This window comes from Sminthopsis crassicaudata, chromosome 3, assembly GCF_048593235.1.
Source record: "Sminthopsis crassicaudata isolate SCR6 chromosome 3, ASM4859323v1, whole genome shotgun sequence".
NCBI lineage: Eukaryota > Metazoa > Chordata > Mammalia > Dasyuromorphia > Dasyuridae > Sminthopsis > Sminthopsis crassicaudata.
Window position 1 is genome coordinate 621123268 of NC_133619.1, and position 24456 is coordinate 621147723.

The 24456-nt window shown below is 37.2% G+C and overlaps 1 protein-coding gene across 15 annotated transcripts in view; it reads right to left on the bottom strand.

Moving 5' to 3' along the window:
• KIF1B (kinesin family member 1B) overlaps positions 1–24456 on the bottom strand; it is a 188391-nt gene that overhangs the window by 18756 nt on the left and 145179 nt on the right. For 8 of the 15 annotated variants that reach the window (XM_074306310.1, XM_074306306.1, XM_074306301.1 and 5 more), the window contains 11 exons: positions 18704–18794; positions 17403–17521; positions 16739–16794; positions 14333–14441; positions 11282–11348; positions 10488–10572; positions 8258–8363; positions 6525–6551; positions 2651–2765; positions 1502–1635; positions 120–181 (listed from right to left, as the gene is read on the bottom strand). In XM_074306310.1, the coding sequence (XP_074162411.1) occupies positions 120–181; positions 1502–1635; positions 2651–2765; positions 6525–6551; positions 8258–8363; positions 10488–10572; positions 11282–11348; positions 14333–14441; positions 16739–16794; positions 17403–17521; positions 18704–18794 (971 nt within the window). The remainder of the gene's footprint in view (positions 1–119; positions 182–1501; positions 1636–2650; positions 2766–6524; positions 6552–8257; positions 8364–10487; positions 10573–11281; positions 11349–14332; positions 14442–16738; positions 16795–17402; positions 17522–18703; positions 18795–24456) is intronic. The other 7 variants (XM_074306314.1, XM_074306312.1, XM_074306311.1 and 4 more) reach the window with 1 other exon arrangement.

Genomic DNA, 24456 nt, shown 5'->3' on the forward strand with positions numbered 1-24456 from the left:
TTTTCTTTTATCCCAAATGGACATTTTCGAGTTTTCTGGAACAATGTAACTCTACTAATCTATGTGGTTAGAGCACCCCTGAGTAAGTGTAACACCATGCAAAAATGACAGCTACTTACCAGGACTGCCTGTGTCTGCCATTTTGCATAAACTGAGTTCATAAATTCCAGTTACACGGTTTCTATTTAAAAAGAAAACAAACCACAATAATCTCATTAATTTTCATAACAGAAATATGAAAAAACATAATTTCTCTTTCACACAAGATGTCAGTTTACCTCTGTAAAAATGATCATCCCTCTCAAAGATAATCAAAAGCACTTTAGAAATAATTACAATGTTTGCATGGAATCTTACAATATACAATATATGTTATCCCAACAATCATTTGAAAAATTGTGTGAGTATTGTTGCCTCTATTTCACAGATGAGGAAACTGAGGTACATAGTGGCCAAGTATCATGTTTATAGCTGTTTTGGAGCCTTATGCTTCAGAAGGAGGCCAGGGAACTAGATCTGATTACTGGCAATATATTGGAATGTATTATCAAAGAGATAGATTTAATAGATGGTGACGGTCACAAAGAGCTGTGCAAAATCATTTATTAAATGCTTTCTTTGCACAAAGTACTGGGGTAACAAATAAAACATGCTAACAGATCTTGATCTCAAGAAGCTTCCCTGCATTAAACTGTGAACTCCTTAAAGGAAGGCACTGTCTTTTTAGAGTCAATGAGTATTAAAATGTAACTCTTTTTATATCCCCAGTGTTTAGCATAGTGCTTGGCACACAGAAAGTGCCTAATATGTGTTTACTGACTGAATGATATTCAAATGGAGAGACAATAAATATAGGAAGTTCCAGCTGTGAGTCAGAAAAGTCTAGTAGTCATTGGAGTACAACAGCAAAGGAGTGGCAATCTTTAATATAGATTTCCATTCGTAAAACACACCCTGTTTCTGATAGTGAACCATTTAATGATGTGAAGGACTCTGAGGTGAAAAGAATTTTAGTAGTTCTGATTGCCAGAAGGCAAGAGTTACAGCACCAGCAGAAGCAGCTGTCAGGTCATATTCCCACAAAGGGTGCACCCTGGACAATGGCTTCAAGGGTTGGATTGGAAGAAGAGTCAATGGTCTGGTTACCACTGCTTTTTCTGGGCTTACTAGGTTGGGCTATGTCCACCAGAGTCAATGAGTAATAAACTAGGAAGTGTTAAGTGTCTGAGACCAGATTTGAACTCTGGTCCTCCTGAATTCAGGGCTGGTGCTCTATTCACTGCGCCACCTAGCTGCCCCAATCATTTAAAAAATGAAAATATGTAGGTAAATTTTGTTTTCAAAAAGCTATTTTTGAAACCATCATACTAATTTATCAGTGATTAAAAAGGACTTCCTAGTACTAGCCTTGCAATAGCATATTAAGGGAACATTAGAATGGAATGGATTCAACTTAATTATTGCAAGAATAATTTAGACTGGACCATTTGTAAAAACTTACGAGTCTGGGGACTTGGAGTAGCCACTCCCAAATAGGCTGCGAAGAGAACGTGGTGGTGAGATCTTGGCATCTCTCGAATAGAAGACCATGCAAACATCTTTAGTGATCACAGCTGGTTGAATGCAATGGTCAAGCTGGAAGCAGACAAAAACATGCTAAGGACTGAAATATAGGCATGCTACATACAATTAATTAGTGGGGCCTGAGTACTATAGAAGGAAAATTGTATTGAGACAAGTTTTAGTTTTATGGGACAAGAGAAGATTTTTGCAATGACTCCTCAAACAAGTAGTCAACTTCTATGTCAGACTGCAAACTCCTTGGAGTTTTGCACTTTCTACTTGAAGCAGTTAACTCAGTGTGGGGTACATAAAAGGAGCTAAATAAATAACTATTAAAGCAGTGTTCTTAGTGGCACACCAAGACAGATGGGACCATGGGGACTAGGCACTGACTTTGGCATGTTTACAGTTTCATAATCTGCTAATTCATTCAAGTAATCAACATGTATTTATTGAGTGTTTACTGTGTACCCTCAAGCACTGCTCTTTCAAAATGTGTTACTGTTTTCAAATTATTTTTAGGCTATTTTCAGGCTGCTTCCATAGAGGATAGCCAAATGCAGGTTTAGTCCACAACTATAAGGACACATTCTAAGAATAATAATTTTATTGGGATGCTAAAGCTTAAACCATAATAAAAGTCACAGCTTTAACAAAAGACACACACACGTGGTTTAACTTGTGTCAGGGGGGTCTGGGGTGGGAATTCATTGTACCCATACAGATGGACAAGAGGGCTATTGCTTCTGGTTTCAAAGAAATATCCCATGCTGAACAGATTAAAGTGACAGTCACACACTGCTAATACATGTCATAAGGATAAAACCTGAAGACAGGTGGGTTACTGACTTCTAGGTAATGATGTGACATGTCCCTTGATGTACTACACCCAGATCAGTCATAGCAAAAAATGACTAAAGAAAGCTTCACCATGTGGTATACTTTTGTAAAGGCACAAGCCCACCATCTGACCCTTTTCTCAGCATTTATTGCTCTCCTGATACAGTGCATTTCCATTATCAGGTCTGAATACGTGTCCAGTATCTCTGACCCAAACACAAAACACAAAAAATCAAGACCTGCTCACCTCTAGGTATGCAGACAGAGTCATGTAGATCTTCTCTCCGTAAGGGGTCACTCGGTTCAGTAAAAGGGAGTTATGCAAAGAGCTGTCCCACACAGCCTCAAAACGATAGAAGGTCCTGAAGTAAGTACAAAGAGGAAGTGTGACCCAAGGGAATCTATGAGCACTTAGGACCAGGAAGCATCATTATCAAATAACATGCTAGTGCACCTGTCAGGATGTTATATAATATGTTCCAGGAAATGTCCCCTAAAACCTTCAGTTTATTATTTAGCAAATGGTTCTTCAAGTTCATCAGAGCATAGCCCTAATTCCAGCAATGTTGAAAAAGCAAAAAATACATTCAGATCAGCACTAAAACTCATTAAGCAATTCTTGGTCTATAATCAACTTGTCTTCCTCCTTTGAGAGAGACAAAAAGATCTGGGAGATGAAGACTGGAAGATCTGAGAGATAAAGGGACGGGAGTGGGAATGAGTGGAGAAAAGAAAGAACACATGAGTATCCTTGTCAATTATTAAAAAGTATTAGAAATAAATACTCAATTTGTAAACTTTACTCTTCATATCTCCAGGGACCCAATTAATATGCCATCCAGTTGTCTTGGGCCTTAGATAATCCAGAAGAAGGGTCTGTATTCAACAAGCTTCCAAAATCACTATCATATTTTGGGGGAGTGATTAAGATGGGGAATATAACAAATATAGAAAATTATATTTTGAGAGGTAGTAGCAAGACTCTATGTTAGGATAGCACTGATCAAATGCTACCTTTGATGTAAACTAAATGTGTAAGTCTGGGCAAGTCATTTAAATTTTTCAGTGACCTAAGATTACAAACTACAGAGCAAATATGAGGTTGTGTGTGAATCACATGATAAAGGAAATTCTTCTCTAGTAAGTCCCTATACCAAGAAAACCTTAGGGATGGGAATTTTTTTCTTTAAATGCTTATTTACAAATAAGAGTCTTTGCTAGTTAAAATAGCATGTTAACCTGCCAAATAATTCACTGAAATGCATTTACTAATATAATAGAAACTACACTAACATGAAATTTTGTTCATGAAGAACACTACTAAAGTTCTTATGTCTCTTGCCCATTCCCACGGAGAAAACTGAATGTTCCTTACTGACCTTTCAGTAGGGGATTGGAAGAGAGTTTAAGTAGAGAGCTTCTTGGTGGATCTGGAAAAGGAATCTTTTCTTTCACATACTTTGATACAATTATTTAGCTTTCAAGTTCTGCCAAAATCTCTATAACATTTTATTGAATAATTCCCAATGTTGTCTTCCATTTCTTGAGTTGCTAAATTTTAAGTCCCAGAGGAGAAAAATGATTCAGGACTTAAGAATAAGGTTCCCTCAGGAGGTCTCCACAAGGTAAACTGCATTATCCTTCTAGAGAATTCCTTCCTACCTCCTCCCTAACCTATGAGAACAAAACCAAAGAAACCTTTACCAAGCCTTCTGGAGCAATGAATCCTTGGCACTGCTATTTAACTCTCTAAACATCTATGCCCCATTTAAATATGACTGCCAAAGAGGTCTCTAGAATCTTCAGTTTCTAGATTTTCATGCCAGTGTGATAGAGACTGTTGATTGCATTTTGTAATTGTAGTTTTATTTAAAATTCTTTACGGACACTGGCAATATGCTCTGTCTTTCTCTTAAGAGAGAGAGGGGCAATGAAAGCACATCAACAAACAACACTAAAAGTGGAGGGGGAGTGAAAATATGGGAGAGAACAACAAAGAAGGGGAGAAAAGGAGGGAAGGAAGGGGCGGGGCGGGGGGAGACATACCCAGACAGACAGACAGACTGACTAACAAAGGGAAACCTAAGTCTCTTCTGAATAAATCTTGTACTCAATTAACTGTGTTTAAGGCCAAATTCTCTTTCACATGATTCAGGATAACTAAAATTTAATGAAAGTTTCAATTTATCTCCAAGTAATCCAGGATACAAAATTTCTTTTTGACTTTCTATATTTCATAACAGAATGGAAATATTGCTGAATGATTCAATATTGCAAATTCTTATACTACTATACATAAATTTTACATAATTTCCAGTATTTAGTCTGGCTTTATTAGTGTCATTAGGTGGGTTACATGATTCAAAATTAGTGAGGCAAAAACTTCCAGTTCTCAGTAGAAAAGAACTTGGCATTTCTATAATTCAGGGTCCTATTTCTATGCTTGTGTCAAGTAGAATAAGGCAAAAGAGTTAGGGCAAACACACAAAAGAACAGTGAAAGCTCTGGATTCCTCCTGATGACCTTCCTTTCAAGCAAGCACTTTTGCATAGAGTTCCTTTGGGAAAAGTGTTTTCAAAGCCTGTAGCAGCTCGGGAGATCTGAGCTTAAGTGCAAGTGTTATTATCCCTTCCTAGCTGTATGCCCCAGAGAAGGTCCCTTTTTCTTGGTGAGTTCCTGTGAGCTCCCAGATAAGCTGAAAACTTGGACCCTATGTCCTCTGAAGGGTTCTTCTGAGCTTTAACTTAGTGGATAGTCATCTTCTTGAGCAATTAAATTAGACAAATTTAATTTTCTGAGGTGGGGTGCAAAGGGAAGAGAGGAGAAAGAAAAGAAGAGAAAGAGAAACAGACAAAGGACAGCAATAAAATAATGGTTTTAGAGTGTTGTTTACAATGACTCTCCTGGAGATACTTTTAATCATGCCAGTATTGGTGGAAAAAAGGCACAGGTCTCCTAGGGAGAGCTACAATCCTCCTCCTTGAAGTTTATGGCTTAATTTGTATTTCCTAAAACTCTCCTGACTTTATAGGCACAGCTGACAGACTTCTCTGAAAGGTTCATGACAAGTTATCCTAAGCACAATAGATAATACATCAAACTACTAACTTAAGCCAAAGGTTAAAGATGAGACAAGTCAATTTATTTACCTAATGAAAAATACCTGGTAGTTTAAAAAATGGGTACTAGATTAAGCAAAACAGTTATAGAAAGTTTCCAATATAACACAACCAGAACTTTGGTTCTGCTCCAAAAACATGTGGGTCAACAGGGTAAAGAAGTCTCAGTCATCAAAGAAAGAACATTTTAAGCATAGTCCTTTTCACAGGTTCTGTGACAGCTAGATCCGACTCTGCTATAACATCAGAGAAACAAGAAAGGACAACATAACCACAACTTAAACATTTATGAAGCATCTACTATGTGTTAAGCACTATGCTAAAGCCCTGGGGAATACAAAGAGACAAAAGACAACCCCTGCCCTCAAGGAGCTCACAATCTAAGGAAGAATCAACAGCAAACCTCTCTAGCTTTTGGTTTAGATAAATCAAAGAGTGAGGAATTGTGAATTAGGGCTAAACAAATACTGGGAACAATTTGTTTTTCAAATAATAAGACTGGGAAGTAGTATGAAATTTACTCAAAAATCTCCCACTGAGTAAATTAAGAGCAAGATCACTTATAAAGAGACAGAGGAATAAAATAGGGCAAGTTTAGCACATGTAAAAAGTAGTAAATCATCCACATGCTATACTGTGTTCGTGAATTACAGAATTTCTGTGGAGAAAGAGAATTACTTCAGAATAATAAAAAACAACACAGATACTATATCTTTCCCCCCCCCACCCCTGAGGCTGGGATTAAGTGACTTGCCCAGGGTCACACAGCTAGGAAGTGTTAAGTGTCTGAGACCACATTTGAACTCGGGTCCTCCTGAATTCAGGGCTGGTGCTCTATCCACTGCGCCACCTAGCTGTCCCCAGATACTATATCTTAAATATCAGCTGAGAGGTTTGCAGAAGGAAAAATACTAGGAGTTAAAAGTACAATTATAACAACATAAGGCAGAGCATTCTGCTAAACATAAAACTTTATGTGCATAAGAAGCAAACAAAAAATACCTAGGCATATCCTTATCAAGAAAGAGCCTGCAAAAACACAGAAAAAGCTCTTGTTAGTGCAGCCAAAAGCAAGACAAGAAAGCAGAAAAGTATAAAACAAAAAAGAAAAGAGAAAAAAAAAATCTCCTGATAAGCAAAGAAAAAATAATTAGAAAACAACTGTGTAGACACTTAGCTAAGAGAATGCCCCAAAGCCCTTGATCAGATAGGGAACCTGGCTTGGTTAAGGCCCCTGGCCCCGGGGGTGGGAAGAGGGTGGTGGTGGCCTCTCCCCATCCTCCTGCTCCCAGCCCTCTTTGGAGCTGCCAGAGTCCAGCAGAAAGTGACAATGAGAAGTGTAGGGAGGGAAGGATCTAATCTATAATGTAACATTAAGAAAGACAATCCTGGGGGCCCTGAAATAAGTAAGTGCTGGCTAAGTGTAAATGAAAATCCATTCTCCCTGGATGTAGTTTTCTCTTGGCCTGCAGGATGGGGGTGCCATCTCTAGACACGGACAGGACAGGCCTCTTGAACTTTGCCAACACTTCAAGCTTCTCTCTCGATGCATTTTGCAAGCAGTGCGGTACTCCCGGAGATAAAATGCTGATGAATACCAATTACTGGTAGCAGAGGGCAGTCCACACACAGGGATGTCTAGCTTCAAAGCAACAAGGTCCGCTTACCAGCCTGGACATGCCGAATGGGTTCAGTCAGTTTCTGCCTCTTGCTCTTCAAACATAATTTGAATTTTTTGATTTCTCTTTGTCCTAAGGCATTTATGAACATACTTAACCTCATCACTGACTTATGACACAATCAGTATACAAAAAGATTCTTAAAGTGCAAAAGGTTTTAGGATACAGGAAGAGGCAGTGTCTTCCCCAGATGATGATCACTTCCATATTAATAGGTTAAAGGAAATGATCTAAAATAAATTAACATAGGCTCATTTATTTTGAACACATTTTCAAAAATAAGCAAATTGCTCTCCCTCACCATGGAGAAGATCAAGAAGTTCTGGCTTCCCTACAACAAACAGTTTGGTCTTTCTCAGGCAAAAAGAAACCCTTCTATTAAACTGGCTTGTGAAACCCTGTGAAATTACAGTCTGACAGAAGGAAAGAAGATGGTTGCTTAATCAAGACATTTACAATGATTAACCTTACTGGGAAAAGGAAATCCAAATGATTTTAAAAATAAAGACAAAAAGATCTTTACATCAGTCATGCTAGGTCAAAGAGATCTATGTGTAGATTTACCACTGTGAACCAAGACAAAGAGGATGGCAATGAACAGGATCAACACATTTCTTTCAAACAGCAGCAGCAGTCACAACTACCCACAAGAGGCTTCCTTAAACACGGAAGGGATAGGAGGAGTAGGGGGAAATGTGTCTGTGCAGGAACATTGCTATCCACAGCACCTTTCTCCCACAGCAATTGCTCACAAAAGTATAACCTTAGTGATGCTTTATTTTTATTTTAATTCTCTAGATAACATGCAGATGCTTTCACCCCCCTCTCTTCTCTCCTAATCTCTTCATTTTATTAAAAAAAAAAACCTTTTCCCATCTGTATATTGATCACTACATAGACACACATAGAAGAATTATTCTGGTGGCAGCCTGAGGACATCTGAAAACAGAGTGGAAGTAAATGATACCCCTGCCCCAGGAACCTTTATGATGCAGGGTTCAAAATGCACACTGACCACTTCTCAGTATAACCTCAAGGGACTCTCTGGAGCCCTACCTGCTAGAGTTGTGGGAAGACTTCAGATACTTGGCAGAAATAATGTTCAGAGAGAGAATAGCATCAACAGCAGCTTCATCCACTTCTGCTTTGCTCCTGATTCGACCTGAAGAAAAAGGAAGCTCTGTTATTGTCAGAATACATGCCTAAGACAAAAAAAAAGTAAACTTCTTAGACTACGAATCATTAAATAAATTCAAAATTCTAGAGTTCCAAGAGCCAGGAGAGCTCCTCAGGTTGACTGTTTTAAGTGCTTAGGCCTCTGCTTTTCCTTGATCCCCTCTGCCACTGTGACACCTTTCAAGATTTTCCTCCTGGGTTAGGAAGAAAGAGGGAAGTTGGGAAGAGAGGAGAATGAGTATCCAAATGCTGGGTCTGCTCCTCACCAAATGGAAACTTGGGAATGGTGATTCCTCCACTCTGAGCCCTAATTTCTTTTATCTTTAGAATGAGCTAGATCATCTCTAAGGTCTTTCTCTATCCCTAATACTCTATGACCTTTCATTCAAAGGTACTTCTAACTACACATATGGAACAATCTATGTGTATGGCACAATTTCATCCCAAATTTGTCTCCTAAGACAAACTTTTCTTGAACAGAACAGGCCCCTTTCCAATATCTTTCCATGGTACCAATCTTCTCCTGTGAACACAAACTTAAAAATTTCAAAATCATCCCCAAGTCTTCCATTTCATCTCCCATTTGGAGTTGATCACAAAATTCCATCATTTCTTCCTGTAAAACAACTTATATTCATCCACTCTTTTTGTCCCTAATGTCACCTGCATTTAAATCAATCAAGAAGCATTAAAGACTTAGTTATGGCAAGCACTAAAGGAAAAAAGTCAATATACAAAATAATTCCTGCTCTCAAGAAGTCTATATCCTAATATAGAGCAATAAGTATATTTAAAATAAACACAAATAAAAAAATTGATAGAGAAGGTAGGCGCTAGCAGTTTCAGAGGAAGTGGGGGATTTTTGGTGGCAAAGATAAGGAGCAAGTTCTCTTGCGTGTCTATGGGAATTCATCTTATCCTATCCCTCAAATTAATTAAATTATTTAATTAAAATCCCCAAAATGCTCATGTACAATATTCATATTCCTTCTTTATTCTAGAGCCTTTACTTACTCTGTCCCCCTTTCCCCAATTTTCCTGTAGAATGATAGCCAAATTCCAAAGCTTGACATAAATACTTTCTGGTCCTAGACTACTAATAATTCAGCTCAGTTGTCCCCTTAACTATTCCCTTAGATGTTAACAATTTCTTCCTCCTCACATTCTCTAATATTTACTTATCCACAGACATGTCATATATCCTGAGCAGATGGCAATAATTTTGTGGATGAACTTAGGACCCAGAATCAAGTAGGCACTTAACTAGTATTGTAATGAACTGAATTCATGATGAAGGCTCAAGCCTAACCATATCCACAATATCTTTCCTGATTGCTTCAGAGCACTCTAATCTGTACTTTTCCTAACTCTCTGTCATTACTCACTCAATGACTTAACTAATTAAAGAATTAAAGAATGAACTGGTAAGTCAATAAAAAGATACTCATTAATGAGGTGCACATGGCCATGCCATATTGAAGACAGAAAATTAAGAGGATAAGGGTTCTGCCCTCACAGATTACAATTTAGTAGAGGGGAGAAAAGAAAGATAACAATAATTAATGGCATTACATGGTAAGTGCATTAGAAAGCTAAAAAACAAAAGACTACATGAGATCAGAAGGAAAAAACTATTGACCAGCAACAATAGGAACCAATTTTTCGCAGGAGGTAGTGATTGGGTTGTGATGAGTTGTAATTCAACAGATGAAAAGGGTAAAGAGAAGACATTTCAGACATAAACAATACCACAAACAAAAGCATGAAGGAATGTGAGGACACAAAGTAGGTATGGTTTTGTTTTCTCAATGATACTGTGAGCTCATAAAGGGAGTTTTTATAATTTTAAAAATAATTTCCATTGTCCCTGAATAGAGTGCTTTTACAGAGTAAGTAATTAATATATATCTGTTGAATGAATGAATGATTACTGTGACAGTAAAAGGAGGGAATGAATAAAAGTAATTTCAGAGCTAAGGTTCCTATATAAGGTCTCTGAGTACACTGATCCTCTCTAGCTCTGGCTTGGTCAAGGAATGTCTAGGAATTACAGCCAAAAAAAGGCCTCTTTGGTGTTTCTCAATTTCTTCACTCTCCTGGGTGCACTTACCCACCACCAGCTCTCGAACATCCTTCCAGTGAAGCTCACTGCCCTTCTCATGGATAATGGTCACTGTGATCCTACGCTGGATGCCCTGTGAAAAAAGCAAAGTGGTGGATCAGGGAGAACTGCACTTCTCTCACCTGCACACTAGTCTACTGTCTGGGAGGGGGTGCTATCTGAGCCATTACAAGTGTAAGAGAGACACCAGCTGGTAAACAGACACATTCTCATTGAGTTTCCTGCCTCACAGAACAGGCCTGAGAGTATCCTCATAGGAAAAGTCTAGTTGTGGACCACAAAAAGTGTTTAACTGGAACAATTTTCATTCCTACTTCTTCCTCCATTGATGTAATCTAGAATGCAAGTGCACAATTTCTTTAAATATTTCAATATGAATGGTACAAACCATATTAAACAACTATGTGTGCTTGTGAGAAATGTATCACCTAGTTGCTTGACGTTATTGAGATACAATATATTTAAATGTTGTGAAAACTGATGCCAGACATACTGAGGACATCAGATTGCCTTTAGCTCTATTGTTGCTCATTCCCCTACTTAAGCCTCAACAGAATGGCTACACCACCATACTCAGAAGTCATTTACAAATTTCTTTAAAATTACAAGGATATACAGCAAAATGCTAAAAGGAAAAGCCAAATTTATGAAAAAAAAGTTACTGGAATCCTATTATCCCTCTCTCCTCACTACCTATGGAGAAATCTTTGTCATGAAAGGGAGAATTCTTTTATTCAACACTTTCTATGCTTGCTCCCAAGCCCCTTCTCCTTTATTAATACCTGGTGAAGCATAAATGTTCCTTGACAAGGAAGGCCTGCAGTGTGATCAACCACAGCTGGGATATACCTGTATAAACATTGGCACACACACACAAAGAAGGAGTTAGAGAGGAACACTAACCTAGTTAAACAAACCTGACTTTTTCAAGACCCTACTGATTACACTAGCATATAAACACAAAACCACAGAAGCTCAGAGTTGAAAACTACCTCAGGTCATTTAATCCAAACTATACCTGAAAAAGAATTCCCTTTGTAACATTCTCAACAAGAGGTTATCTAGTATTTACTTGAACACTTCCATGGAGAGGGAACTTGATACATGTTGGGTCAGCCCATTTCGAAAGAGGAGAGCTTGGAAGTGTCTTCTAATATATAGCCAAAATCCTTTCCCAACATTCCATATATTATTACTAGTTCTACTGCTGGGATAAGTAGAACAAATCTTATGTCTCTTCCATGGGAGAGACTTTAAAATACCTGAAGAAAGCTATCCCTCTGTCTTTTAAGTTTTGTTTTGTTTTTTTTTCTTTAACTTGGTAGTATTTTATTTTTTCAATTACATGTAAAGATAGTTTTCAACATTCATTTCTGTTAGATTTTGAGTTCCAAATTTTTTTCTCTTTTCCCTCCCTCTTCCCAAACAATCTGATATAGATTACACATACACTATCATTTTAAATATATTTCCCTATTATTCATGTTGTCAAAGAAAAATCAGAATAAAAGAGAAAAACCATGAGAATGAAAAAACAAACAAAAAATGGTGGAAATAGGATACTTTGATCCATATTTAGTCTCCATAGTTCTCCTTCTGGATGAGGATGGCATTTAAGTTTTATTTTCTACAAGCTAAACACCCCCAGCTCTTTTCTATGTACCTTTAGCATATATACGTTTTAGCTGAGGCAATTGGGGTTAAGTGACTTGCCCAGGGTCACACAACCAGGAAGTGTTAAGTATCTGAGACCACATTTGACCTCAGGTCCTCCTGACTTCAGGGCTGGTGCACTGTGCTACCTAGGTACCCCATACCTTTAGCTTTTATCTTCCCTACCTTCTCCTTTCCAGGCTAAACTTCCTCAAATCATTCAGGCAACTCTCCTGGCATGACCCTGAGCACAGCAGCTGTCTGGACTGCCCTCTCTCTGAAGCTTTTCAAGTTACCAATGCCTTTCCTCAAATGTGGTGCCCAGAACAGTCCAATAATCTAGATGTGGTCTGCCCAGGGAAGAAGACAAGGGGATTATTACACCTCCCTCATTCTGGACATGAGAATTCACTTAATGCAATCCAAGTTTGTATTAGTTTTTTTGGCTGAGACATCACACTGATGACTCATATTGAGTTTAAAGTTTACTAACATTTCTAGATCTTTTTCATACAAATTGTCATTTAGTAGCTGTAGACAATTTCCATTTCTCCCTAATCTTGCACGTTCATAAGTACAGCTTCATAGCTAATTTTCTGAATCCAAGTATAAGACTTTTCATGTGTCTCATTAGTTTCATCTTATTAAATTTAGTCTCATATCGTGCTATGTAAATCTCTGGAATCTTGCTAATGGCATCTAATGATTGTCACCATATTCTGCCTCTTGGAACTCTTGGCAGCACTTGTCTGCACTGGTCCTAGAATTATTGAAAGTTATTTGCTTTATTGTTTCAATGAACTATACTTTCTCAGGAATATAAACAATAACTATATAATGGATCTGCTTCTTGTGAACTTCATCACCAGATTCTTGGTCACTCAGTATGCTATTTGGCATCCTGCTTTAATGTAGACATGTCAAACATGCAATCCCCAAGTGCATGGTGGCCTTTAACATTCCCCAGTGTGGCCCCCAAACCACACTGAAATGTAATTGGGAATATTTAACAAAACAAACAAAAATACAATGGAACATACATAATGATAACATGTGGTTTTTTAAGTCAATATGTAGCCACCGGAGATGATTAATTGAGTGGTTTCCATTTCTATTTGAAATTGACACCACTGCTCTAATGTATTAGCAGTTCCAAAATATTTAGGATTATACATAAAACTACAGAGTCAAAATTTCAAGCTTGCAATTTCCTTTTCCTATATGTTAAGAGTGCTTTCCTCTGTGTCACAGACTTATTAGTTTGCAGAAACATTTTGGACACAGCTTTTATTCAAAATCCACATTTTTCATAATGTGGATATTGTCATAATTTATCAGCCCAGGATGATAAGGTCAGTGTGAGCCTGTTTTCTTGATCCAAGAGAGGATTTTATCCTTTAGAAACTCCCTGAAATTCCTGACAACTTTCTGTGGAATAATCTTCTTTCTTTTTGCTTCTGATGAAACTCACATAGTGGAAAGAGAGTAGGACAACATGCTTACATGACAAAGTATAATGAGGTTAACAGCACTGTGGCTCTAGAGCTGGAAGAGCTTTAGAGTCCACACACTGCAGTTTACAGACAAGGACACCAAGGTGTAGAAAAGTGATGGAACTTGACACAAGTATCAGAAGTGAGCTGTGAGCTGAGGTCTTCCTGGCTCCAAGTCCAGTGTCCTAACTACTATCCTATGTATCTCAAGTTGTTCTATCAATCCTCTCTGCCATCTGGTAGCAGTGAAAGAAGCTAAAGAACTTATGAATAGAAAGTTCTGTGACGTGAACACCTCACTGGTGAATCAATGCTTATAAGACCAGTTCAGCTTATAATTGTAGTTGACAGAGATTCAGAAAGTTGAACTAGTAACATCAACAATAATAGCATTTCTATAGAGCTTACTTGCTTACCAGAGATTGTGCTAAGGGCTTTACAAATGTTATCTCATGATCTTTACAAGGAAGGTAGGTGTTACTGATAGCTTCATTTTATAACTGAGAAAACTGGGGCAGACAGAGGTGAAATGACCTTTCACAGTCCCAGAGCTAAGTCAGGTTTTCTTGGCTTCACACACAGCAATCTGTGCACTATGACACACTCTAGCAACCTTATATATCACATATTATAGCCCTTTGTTTCTAGCCTTTTTCTTCAGTGAAAATGAGATTAAGATGGACTTACTCTCCTGTAGGTTCCAGTTCACTGATTTCAAACCATACAAGAAGGTCATATTTGCTCATACTCTGGCCCAAGCTTGTTTTGCTCATAGTGTTCAACTTTGTTGCTGGTACTTTATGGGGAAAAAAATGAGAAAACATGAGTCTTACTTATTGAAAACCTCTTACTACATTGCATGCTGTTCAAATAACAGTCTCTGACCCTTGGATCATTTTGGTAATTGCCACAAAAGCCAAGAGAGTAACTTAGGACCAGAAAACTAGAAGGTAGAAGCCAGAGAATATAAAGAATAAATAGAATTATTCCTTCTTATTCTAGAGAATGAGATAAATGGGTAAATTGGTCCTCAGACAATATACTACATTTGTGGTCTGTATTTCCATTCCCTATATAGTCATTTCCCCAAAAAAGAATAAATGACATGCTATGATGCAGTTTGCATGTTTGAATTAGATACATCTAGAAATCACAGAACGAAAGTTCCACAAATTGTGCTAAATACTTAGACATCTTTGTGGGAAGATTTCAAATTTAAACAAAATCTTTTCTACAATTTGTTTCAAAAGAATCTTTTTGAGACCAAGAGTACAGCAAAACCCCAAATATTCCAGAGCAGGAATTGGTAAAATATTATTAGTGAGTACACCACTTGTTTTTGTAGGGCCCAAAACTTAAGAATGGTTTTTACATTTTTAAATACAATAATATTTTATTTTAAAATGTAAAAAATAAAGAAGTCTTAGATGATGAATATTATAAAAAATTAGGAAAAAGCCAGATTGGGCCATAAGCAGCAATTTGCTGACCCCTGCTCTGGCGAACTATATTTTTTAGTTTGCAAAACATCAATTACAATACAGTTCCTCTTTTTTTTTTTTTTTTTGGATACAGTTTTGAGAAAAGATTCAAGTTTGAAATTTTCATTTGTACAAAGTTCTCTACAATTTGTGAATAGAGTCTGTATCTCCAAATACAAGATTCTGAGAGTTATTTTATATCATTTACTTCAGATTTAAATTTTATACCTCAAGTAACTTTGAAATGTTTAAATGAATAAATTAGCCAAAATTCTAATTATTTTGCTAAGAATTTTAATTCTTATGATTTTGTTATGCTTTTGAAACATTATCTTAAAAATAAACTTGAACTAAAAAGATTAAAGTATATTTTTAGAAATGGTAAGAACCACAGTAGGCTATCATTCCAATCTTTCCTGTTTAAATATAAGAAAACTTGGGCCCAGAAATGTGAAATGATTTCCTCAAGGTCATGTGGGTAGAAAATGGCTCCAAATTTCTGGTTCTAGAAGTCATGGAAGAATTCTACTTCTACTCATAAAAATCTATGCCTGAACCAAAATCAACTTATTATGAGCTAATGGTGCCAAGCAAGAAAGAAATAGAACCCTTAATTCAGAGTTATCTTTGTTGTCAGGAGAAAAAATCTAACACCAAGAAAACTACTTCTATATACTAGAATTTTGGAATGAAAACTGCCTTGAAGTGTACAGCTTCTGAAATTTAAGAAACCCAGCAGCCAAGCCTTCAGGAACAACCCGCCAAGAAGGGACTTCCCAAAACCTTTTTCTAAGCCATGTTTTAGGACTTCCTGACTAAAAGAACCAGGTGTTAAATTTACAATATCCAAAGAAGGCAGAAAAGTTTGTTTCATTCATACACCACCAATGTCTTAGGACGATTCTATCTCTAAGGTGGAAATGGTTTGGCCACTAACCATCTCGCTTAGGCAGCCGTTCGTTCTGGCAGCCAGGGACAGGCAGAAAGAGAAAAGACGGTAGCGGGTCAGCCCCCTCCTGGAAGCTGGCGACGGCAGAAGATGCAAGGACATTGGCATGCTCAGAAAACACATCCAGTACGTGAACATTCACATAGCCAGACATGAGATAGCGAATCAGTTCAATCTTTCTCTCATGGTCTGGTGAAAGGGGGAAGAACCACAATACAGAGAACAAGGAAGGAGGACAAGTGGGTTAGGAATTAGGAGGATGGATGGTGTGGGAAAAAGAAGAAAATAAAAAGAAAACAAGATAATTGAACATGCAGAATAACTTGATTATGCAAAGAAAAGTTCTGAATCATTTCAATGTAGCTAAAAACATGCAGAGAACAGGGGAAATGGACAGTTACAAGAAGAGAAAGAGGTGGATCACCAAGATTTTACAAATGCTTAGGAAGCACACAAGAGGGGTTCAGCTGGCCAGTAGGACTATGCTGTCTAAAGGTTTATACAACCTTATCTCTTCACATTTAAGGTTCTAATTTAGAAGCTGAGGAGACAGCTGCTTTCTCCAGAAAATTTAAAGTTGATAATGTAGACTCTATTATACCCTTACAGCTATTCAGAATGATGGACATAGATAAATATTCCTACAAATGACTAGATTCTCACCTGGTTTGGAGAGTGGCATGGGTGGAGGGAAGAATCGTCGTGACGGTTGAGGAGGACTGCAAAGAAAAGCAGTAAGTGAGGTTTCCTACACACTGACAAAGGTTTGGGGGACTTATACCACCACCATTCTAATTTCTCTTCAAGCAAATCTTTCAAGTTTTCATTTCAGTATTGCAGATGCTAGACCTCATTTCCCCTACATTGAAATGCTAACTAAAATGACATTTTAGTTAGCATTAAAATAAAATAGAATCCTGACCATTCTCTTGTATGTCTTGGCTAAAAATGGGCCGTGAGACTTTTCTAGTAACTTTTGTCTCAATTATTATCATCATTACTCACTCCACCACAGAGTTTCTATGCAATTTTTTTCATTCATCAGTTTAAAAGTCTTAAGGAAAAAAAAATTTTTTTCCCCAGCTAATCTGAAGTATAGCACAGCAGTGCATCTCTGGTAAAGATGCTTTCTATAAAGTCACATAAGAAAATCTCAAGTGTCCTCAGAAAGAGGACCTTTGGTAAAGCCTCTGTAAAGCTAGTAATGACTTCAACTGAACGTAGAGAAATATAAGGTGGCTGAGATAATAAGTCCCTATAAGGGTCTCTCTTTTTTTTCGTGTGAAAACAACTAATAACAAATCTTTTTGATTCATTTAGTTCATACCTGTGAAGGTCCTGTCCTTGAACATGAAGAGGGTGTTGCTGGTAATGCCCAAAAACCTCAAATACTATAGGTTTGGTCTTGATGTAGTCCACAAAGGATTCCGTTACCTCCACTGCAATCTAGCAAAGGAAAAGGAAAGCAAATGAGAGAAGTGAAAAAACTAACAAAAAGGGCTTTTTTCTTACCTGAAATCTGAATTCAACATTTCCTTGTAAAAAGTACACACAAGCATAGTACCAAGTACCTCCATAAAAATGATCCAATCTCGATTCCACATTTCATTATGTGTGACTGTGTGTTAGAATTTGCATTATATATATATGGTCTACCTTCCTTCCTCCTGTTATAGATGAGGAAGCTGAGAGCCAGAGAGGTCATAAAACAGAGAATTAAAAATTCTGGGACTAGAATTCAGGCCTGTTGTCTTCTCACTACACTCTCTTGGAATTAGTATGTGAGGTGTTTCACCCTTTGGTATTAGACTGTACTACTTTTGCTTACACACTTCTTCCTGCACCTGCACCCCTACCTACCACAAGCCACTTTAAAACTCAGTTTCTTCTGTGGTGTTTTATTCAACAAGTTCTCCTAGATGGTTCTCCTTGATTGGGTGAGTGGCCCAGACAATGATTGCTATTAGTGTGACTGAGATACTGCAGAGAGGCATGCTCCCCTACTGCAGAGGGGCCTGCCCACAGGTTCTGTCTTCTTACTATTCTAATTAGTCAGAGAACAGACTACAGCCAGGAGCTGTATAGTCTTAGAAGTTTGTTATCCATCATCAGGAAACAGAACCTGGAATTCAATATAAAACATAAAAAGCACAAAAGAATTTGTGCTTTTGTTCTTTTGAACTATGAATTTACTAAGGAATTTATTTTACTCAATTTTTTTTTTTTTGGTCAATTTAGTTGACATTGGGGTTAATGGCTTAGCATTTAGTGGTCATCTCAATAAAATGCTTATTTAACTTGCCTGTATTTTTCTGCAGAGAAGAAAGCAATTGCAAATGATACGATAAGCCCACACTAATGAAAGATTTCCTTAGCCCTTCCTACCACCCAATCATACACCCATATACATATTGATGACTAAGATGGACTAACTACAATTTGCACGGGGCATACTTATGCTCAACAATGAAGATTGCACTACTACTTTAGGTAGTTTCCTCTATTATCTTCTCTTGGGCAGTACCTGATCTCTGAACTCATCTTCCTTTGATTTGGGAAAACTGAATGGAAACTGTACAGTACTACCCATTCTTAGCCAAACTCCAAAGAAATTAATTTATCACTTACATTCTGAACGTGATAAAAGCCAAGAGGACTTCCCCTGCCATTATTTTTTAGGGGTTCAGTAGAGAATGCTTCATCATGACGATGTAAGAAGCTAAGTGAATAAAACAAAAGAAACTTTTAGTAACCTGTATCATTAGGATCCTCAATTTCAAACATATAGAGAGAAAAATACAGGAATCCTTAACTGAATACTATCTACAAATTAAACATATATGTATATATGCATGTATAGGAAGACCAAAACAGCATAAATGAAAATGTTATTGAAATTAATGCCCAAAGTAATCAATTTGTTTGTTTGTTTTTTTGCTGAAGCAACTGGGATTAAGTGACACTGCTGGAAAGTGTTAAGTATCTGAGGCCAGAATTGAACTCATCTTCCTGACTTCAGGGCTGGTGCTCTATCTACTGCGCCACCTAGTTACCCCAATCAATATTATTTAAAACTAACTTCCAGAAATTGTTTTGGGCTCAATCTCTCAGCAGTATGTGCATCTGAAAAATTGCTTGAGGTAGAGTGGTGAAGAACTGAATAGCCTCATTCTGATCCCATAATCATTACTTACAAAATCAGGAAATCATTTCATATAAAATAAATCTGCAAGGGCTTTAGATGTTACAAAAATGTGCTCAGGCCTATCAGTAGCACCTACATGCCTGGGATAGTTTATATAGAGCATCCTTTGAGAGTAAACTGTTGAGACTAATAAGGTACTCTTTATACAGACAATTAAAATTTTATTGCTAAGAGGAAACAAAGAACAAGAATAACAGATAAGTAAGCAGTGTGTGAACTATTCTCAGATTAAAGATGTAATATTAGGAGGAGAATACTGAAAAGCAAAGTAAATGAAAGTCAGTTTCATTGGAGAAGAGATTTTAAAACATTTGTTTTGCAGATCAGTTTTGTGATCTTGAGGAAAAAAGTAGTTTTTGACAGAAGGGACATAAATCATTTGTGAGTAATATGTTGCTCTATCATTTGCCACATAAAGACCTTTCTATTGTTTCTCCCATTCCTCCCCCCCATACTTGCTTTATTCTCTTTATTCTCCTTCTTAGCTATGTTGTAGAAAGCTCCAGGTACATGGTAAGTAGTTGACAAATACTGATTGCACTTGTTATTGGTGGGAATCATAAAGTCCCATTGATAATACTTAAGGTTAAAATGGTTACTCTCAATTGTTCGATACCATTTCCACTATGTCAGCAAAATATACTGACTATAATGTATTAGGATTGATTCATAAATCATATAGCAGATCATTAACATTATTTTTACTTTTAATTCAATTTTATTTTATTTTCAGCACTAAACTCTCTTCCAACTTCTCTTCCCTACAAAAAAAACAAAACCCATTACAAGTATGTGTTGTCTAACAAAACAAATTCCCAAATTAAGAATATATATTAAAAAAAAAAAAAGAAGAAGAAGAGAAGAGAAAAGCATCTCAATCTATACCCTGACTCCATTGCCAATCTCTCAGAAGGTAGGTCACAATTTACATTGTGAATTCTCTGGAATCATAATTAGTTGTTGTGTTGATCAGAGATCCCAAGTCTTTCCTAATTTTTCCTCTATCTCTTTTACTTTATTTCCAAAATCTCTTTCAAGCTCTTCTGTAGCCTGAGACCAATTCTTATTATTCTTGGAGGCTTTGGATGTAGGACCTTTGACTTTGTTATTTTCTTCTGAGTGTGTATTTTGATCTTTTCTGACACCATAGTAACTTTCTTTGGTAATAAACTTTTTTTGTTGTTCCTTTTCCTAACTTATTACTTAATTTTTGACTCTTTGTTAAAGTAGGGCTCCATTTCCAGGGTGAAGGGTTCCCTGCCCCAAGCTTCAGGGATTTTGTGCAGCTGTTTTCAGAAATCATTTTAGGGACCACAAGCCCTTTTTTCTGCCCTGAAACTGTTAGGAGTGTCCCTGCCCCACTGTACCTGTAACATCTGCTGTGCTAAAGCAACAGAGTCCTGCTTTGCTGATGCAGGGGCCGGGCTGTGTTGGCATGACCTGCACTGTGCACTAGACTCCCACCCTGTAGCCACAGACCTTTTCTGCTGACCTTCCAAGTTCTCTTTGGTATCTCTGGGCTGACATGTCTCGAAGCCATCTGTACTGCCGCTGATTCAGAGGTTCTTACATCCATTTCTGCTTTACTGACATAGGGTTAGGGCTACCCTAGCACACCCTACACCAAGACTGCATGCAGGACTCTTACTCTGTCACAGACCTTTTCTGCTGACCTGGTAGGTTGCCTTCAGCTTAAAATGTTTTATTCCGTCTTTCTGGGCATTCTGATGCTCTAAAGCTTGTTTAGAGTCATTATTTAAAGGAATTTGAAGCAGTTTGGGAGAGAGGTTGGGGGAGTTGCCACCTACCTTTACTCCGACATCTTAGCTCTGCCCCCAGATCTCAAGTCTTTCAATTAAATATGTTTATTATTATACAAATTGTTCTGGTTCTGCTCACTTAAGTTTGCATTGGTTTATACGTCTTTTCCTAACTTTATATAAAATCATTCTTTTCATCTTTATTGTTGTACAACAGTATTACATCACATTCACATGCTATAACTTATAGAGATTGCGCCAAGTGATGGGCATCTTCTCTGCCACCAGAAAAAGAGCTGCTAAAACTAATTTTGTACATATGAATCCTTTTCCTATATTCTTGATCTTTTGGGGATATAGATTTAGTAGTAGTATTGGCAGTTTAAAAACACAATTTAATAGCTTTTGGGACATGCATTCAAATTGCTTTCCAGAAGGACTAGACTAGTTCATAGCTCTACCCTCAGCATATTAATATATCTATTTTCTGACATCCCTTTTGATCATATCATGTCCCATTTTCTCAAATTTGCACATTTGGTAAATGTGTTGTAGTGCCTCAATTTATTTTGCTTTTTAAAAAAAAAATTATTAGTTTTCAACATTTACTTTTATTATATTTTGATTTCCTTTTTTTCCTCCTGCCATCCATCCCTAAGATGGCAATCAATCATTGACGTTTTAATTTGCATTTCTTTAATTATTAGTGACATAGAACATTTGTTCATATAGCTATTGATTGTATTTCTTCCTCTAAAAACTGTCTTTTCATATTTGCCATTTCTCAGTTGAGGAATGGCTCTTTTTCCTGTAAATTTAACTCAGTTCCCTAGGTAAGCTCTTTGAGGAGAGACTATCTTTTGCTTCTTTTTGTATCCATAGTACTTAGCACCATGCCTTGTATATAGTAGGATCAGTATAAAGGAAAGAGCCATCTGCATCCAGAGAGAGAACTAAGGGGACTGAATATGGATCAAAACAAGAGTATTTTCACCTTTGTTGTTTGTTTGCTTGTCTTTTTTTTCTTGCTCATTTTTTCCTCCTTTTGATGTGATTTTTTTGGGGGAGGGGCACAGCATGATCTATGTGGAAATATGTTTAGAAGAACTGCACATATGTAACCTATATTGGATTACTCACTGCTTAGAGGAGGGGGAAGACGAGCAGAGAAAGAGAAAAATTTGGAACACAAGATTTTGCAAAGGTGAATATTGAAAACTATTTTTGCATGTATTTTGAAAAATAAAAAGCTTTATTAAAAAAATAAGAATATTAAGCTCCTTGATGATAGGACATGTTTCTTTTTTCTTGTATTTGTAATTCCACTGGTTAAGCACAGTATGTGTGTGGCACAGTTAGTGCTTAATAAACGCTTGTTTCCTTCTTTCCTCCTCCTTTCTCAGAATGTAATACCTCTAAAAATCAGTCAACAAGAGTTACTGATCTTTATTTTTAAGAATTAAAGGTGACAGAGATGAAAATGTTAATAATATAACTTCAGTCAACATATCAACATCAAATAATAAAAGACCTTCTTTTCCCTTCTAAGGCATTATTGGTCTGACTTGAATAAGACTTGACAGTTCTGAGGGATTGATTTTTATGTCCCATTCGAACTCATCCTAACTTTAGTGAGACTAACTAATACAAATTAAGCAACTGAATGATACTTGACAGGAGATATTCAAGCATTAATATGCTACTATAAGTATTCCTGATATTATTCACTAAATCTTAGTTTAATACTGAATTGAGAACTCCCCCAGGTACGGAAGGAGGATTTCTCCATGTCCTAGAGTCAGAAACCACAAAGAGGGGAAAAGGAAACTTATGGAGTGCAATGTTTACAGTGCTTGAGCTCTAAACAGCTCTTTAGTAGTAGCAATATCAAATTAGGGGATGCATATATCAACCTTAAGCATATTCTATATCTTGAATCTCATACTCTTACTTTTTGAGGGATGGAACTAGACTTGGAAGTTCATCTGCATGAACATCATCAAGCATATATTAAGTGCTTACAATGTGCCAGTATGCTTACTAGTACCGCAGCTGATAGTGGGGGATACTTTAGGAAAGGGCTAGCAAAGAAAAGCAAAGACAAAGGTTGACTGCTTAACTATTAGAATATTATTGGCCAAACAGAGAAAGCATTCAAACCCCTATAAGAAGAAAATTATACCAACAGCTAAATGTGTTTACATTTAATGGGGTAGACAACATGCATACAACAATTTGCAAAGAAGTTATATGCAGAGTAAACTGGAGGTAAGTTCAAAGGAAGGCCATAGCATTAAGAAGAATTGTAAAAGGTTTCTTATAGGAGATAGGATTGTAGCTGAGACTTAAAATAGGGGAGTCAGGAAGCAGAAAGGAGAAGAAAGAGTTCTAGGAATGGAAGACACAAATGGAAATTTGTCCTGGTGTCAGGGAGATGGTGTATCATGTGTTAACAGCAAGAAAGCCAGTGTCACAGCATCATTGAGGGGAATAAAGTATAAAGAGTAGAAAGGTAAGAAGGAGCCAAACAGAGGAATTTTCTCTGATACTGGAATTTACTGAATGGGACAGGGGAGAGGAAGAGGAGTAATATGGTGAGACCTTAGTTACTGAAGACCAGCTGAACAACTAAGACAAAGAAGGGCTGCAGTGGGGGGTGACTAGAGGGAGGGAAACCAACTAGCAGGCTGCTGTAATCATTTTAGCATGAGATGAGAAAGGCCTACAGCAGGGTTGTGTAGTATCTGTGTCAGAGGACAGAAGAGGGTTAAAAGGAAAATTGGTAAGATTTTGCAACATATTAGATATGTGGGAATGACAGGGAAGTGTCAAGAATGTAAGTCTGTGACAAGAGAGGATGGTGATGTCTTTAACAATATTAGGGAAGCTGAAAAGAAGGCAGGGTTTTGAAGGAAAGATGATGAATTCCTTCAATCAGTTTGGCACCTTCTCTGCATTTTGTACAATAAAGAATTATCCAGAGCACTAAGAGATTAAGTCATTTACTTAGGGTTACAAAATCAGTGTGTGTCAGGGGCAGGATCTGAATCCAGGTCTTTTTGGTTTCTAGTCCAGCTTCCTGGCCACTGTATGAAGCTGCCTCTGCACTAAAAGTTTTGGAACAGCTTGTACAATATCCAGTGGCTATGGAAAGCCACATACATAGCTTATTTACTGTAAGGTTTTTTCCTCCTCCATAGACTGGGGAACAGGACTGAATAAATCTAATAAAAGACTATCACTAAAAACAGAGGTCAGGAGAACTGAGTGTGGGACACATGATTTTATTATTTTGAATATATATATTTTAAAATTTTATTTTACTTTATTTTTGGTGAGGCAATTGGGGCAAAGTAATTTGACAAGCATCTCATAGTTGACTTCAGGGCCAGTGGTCTATTGATTGGGCCATCTAG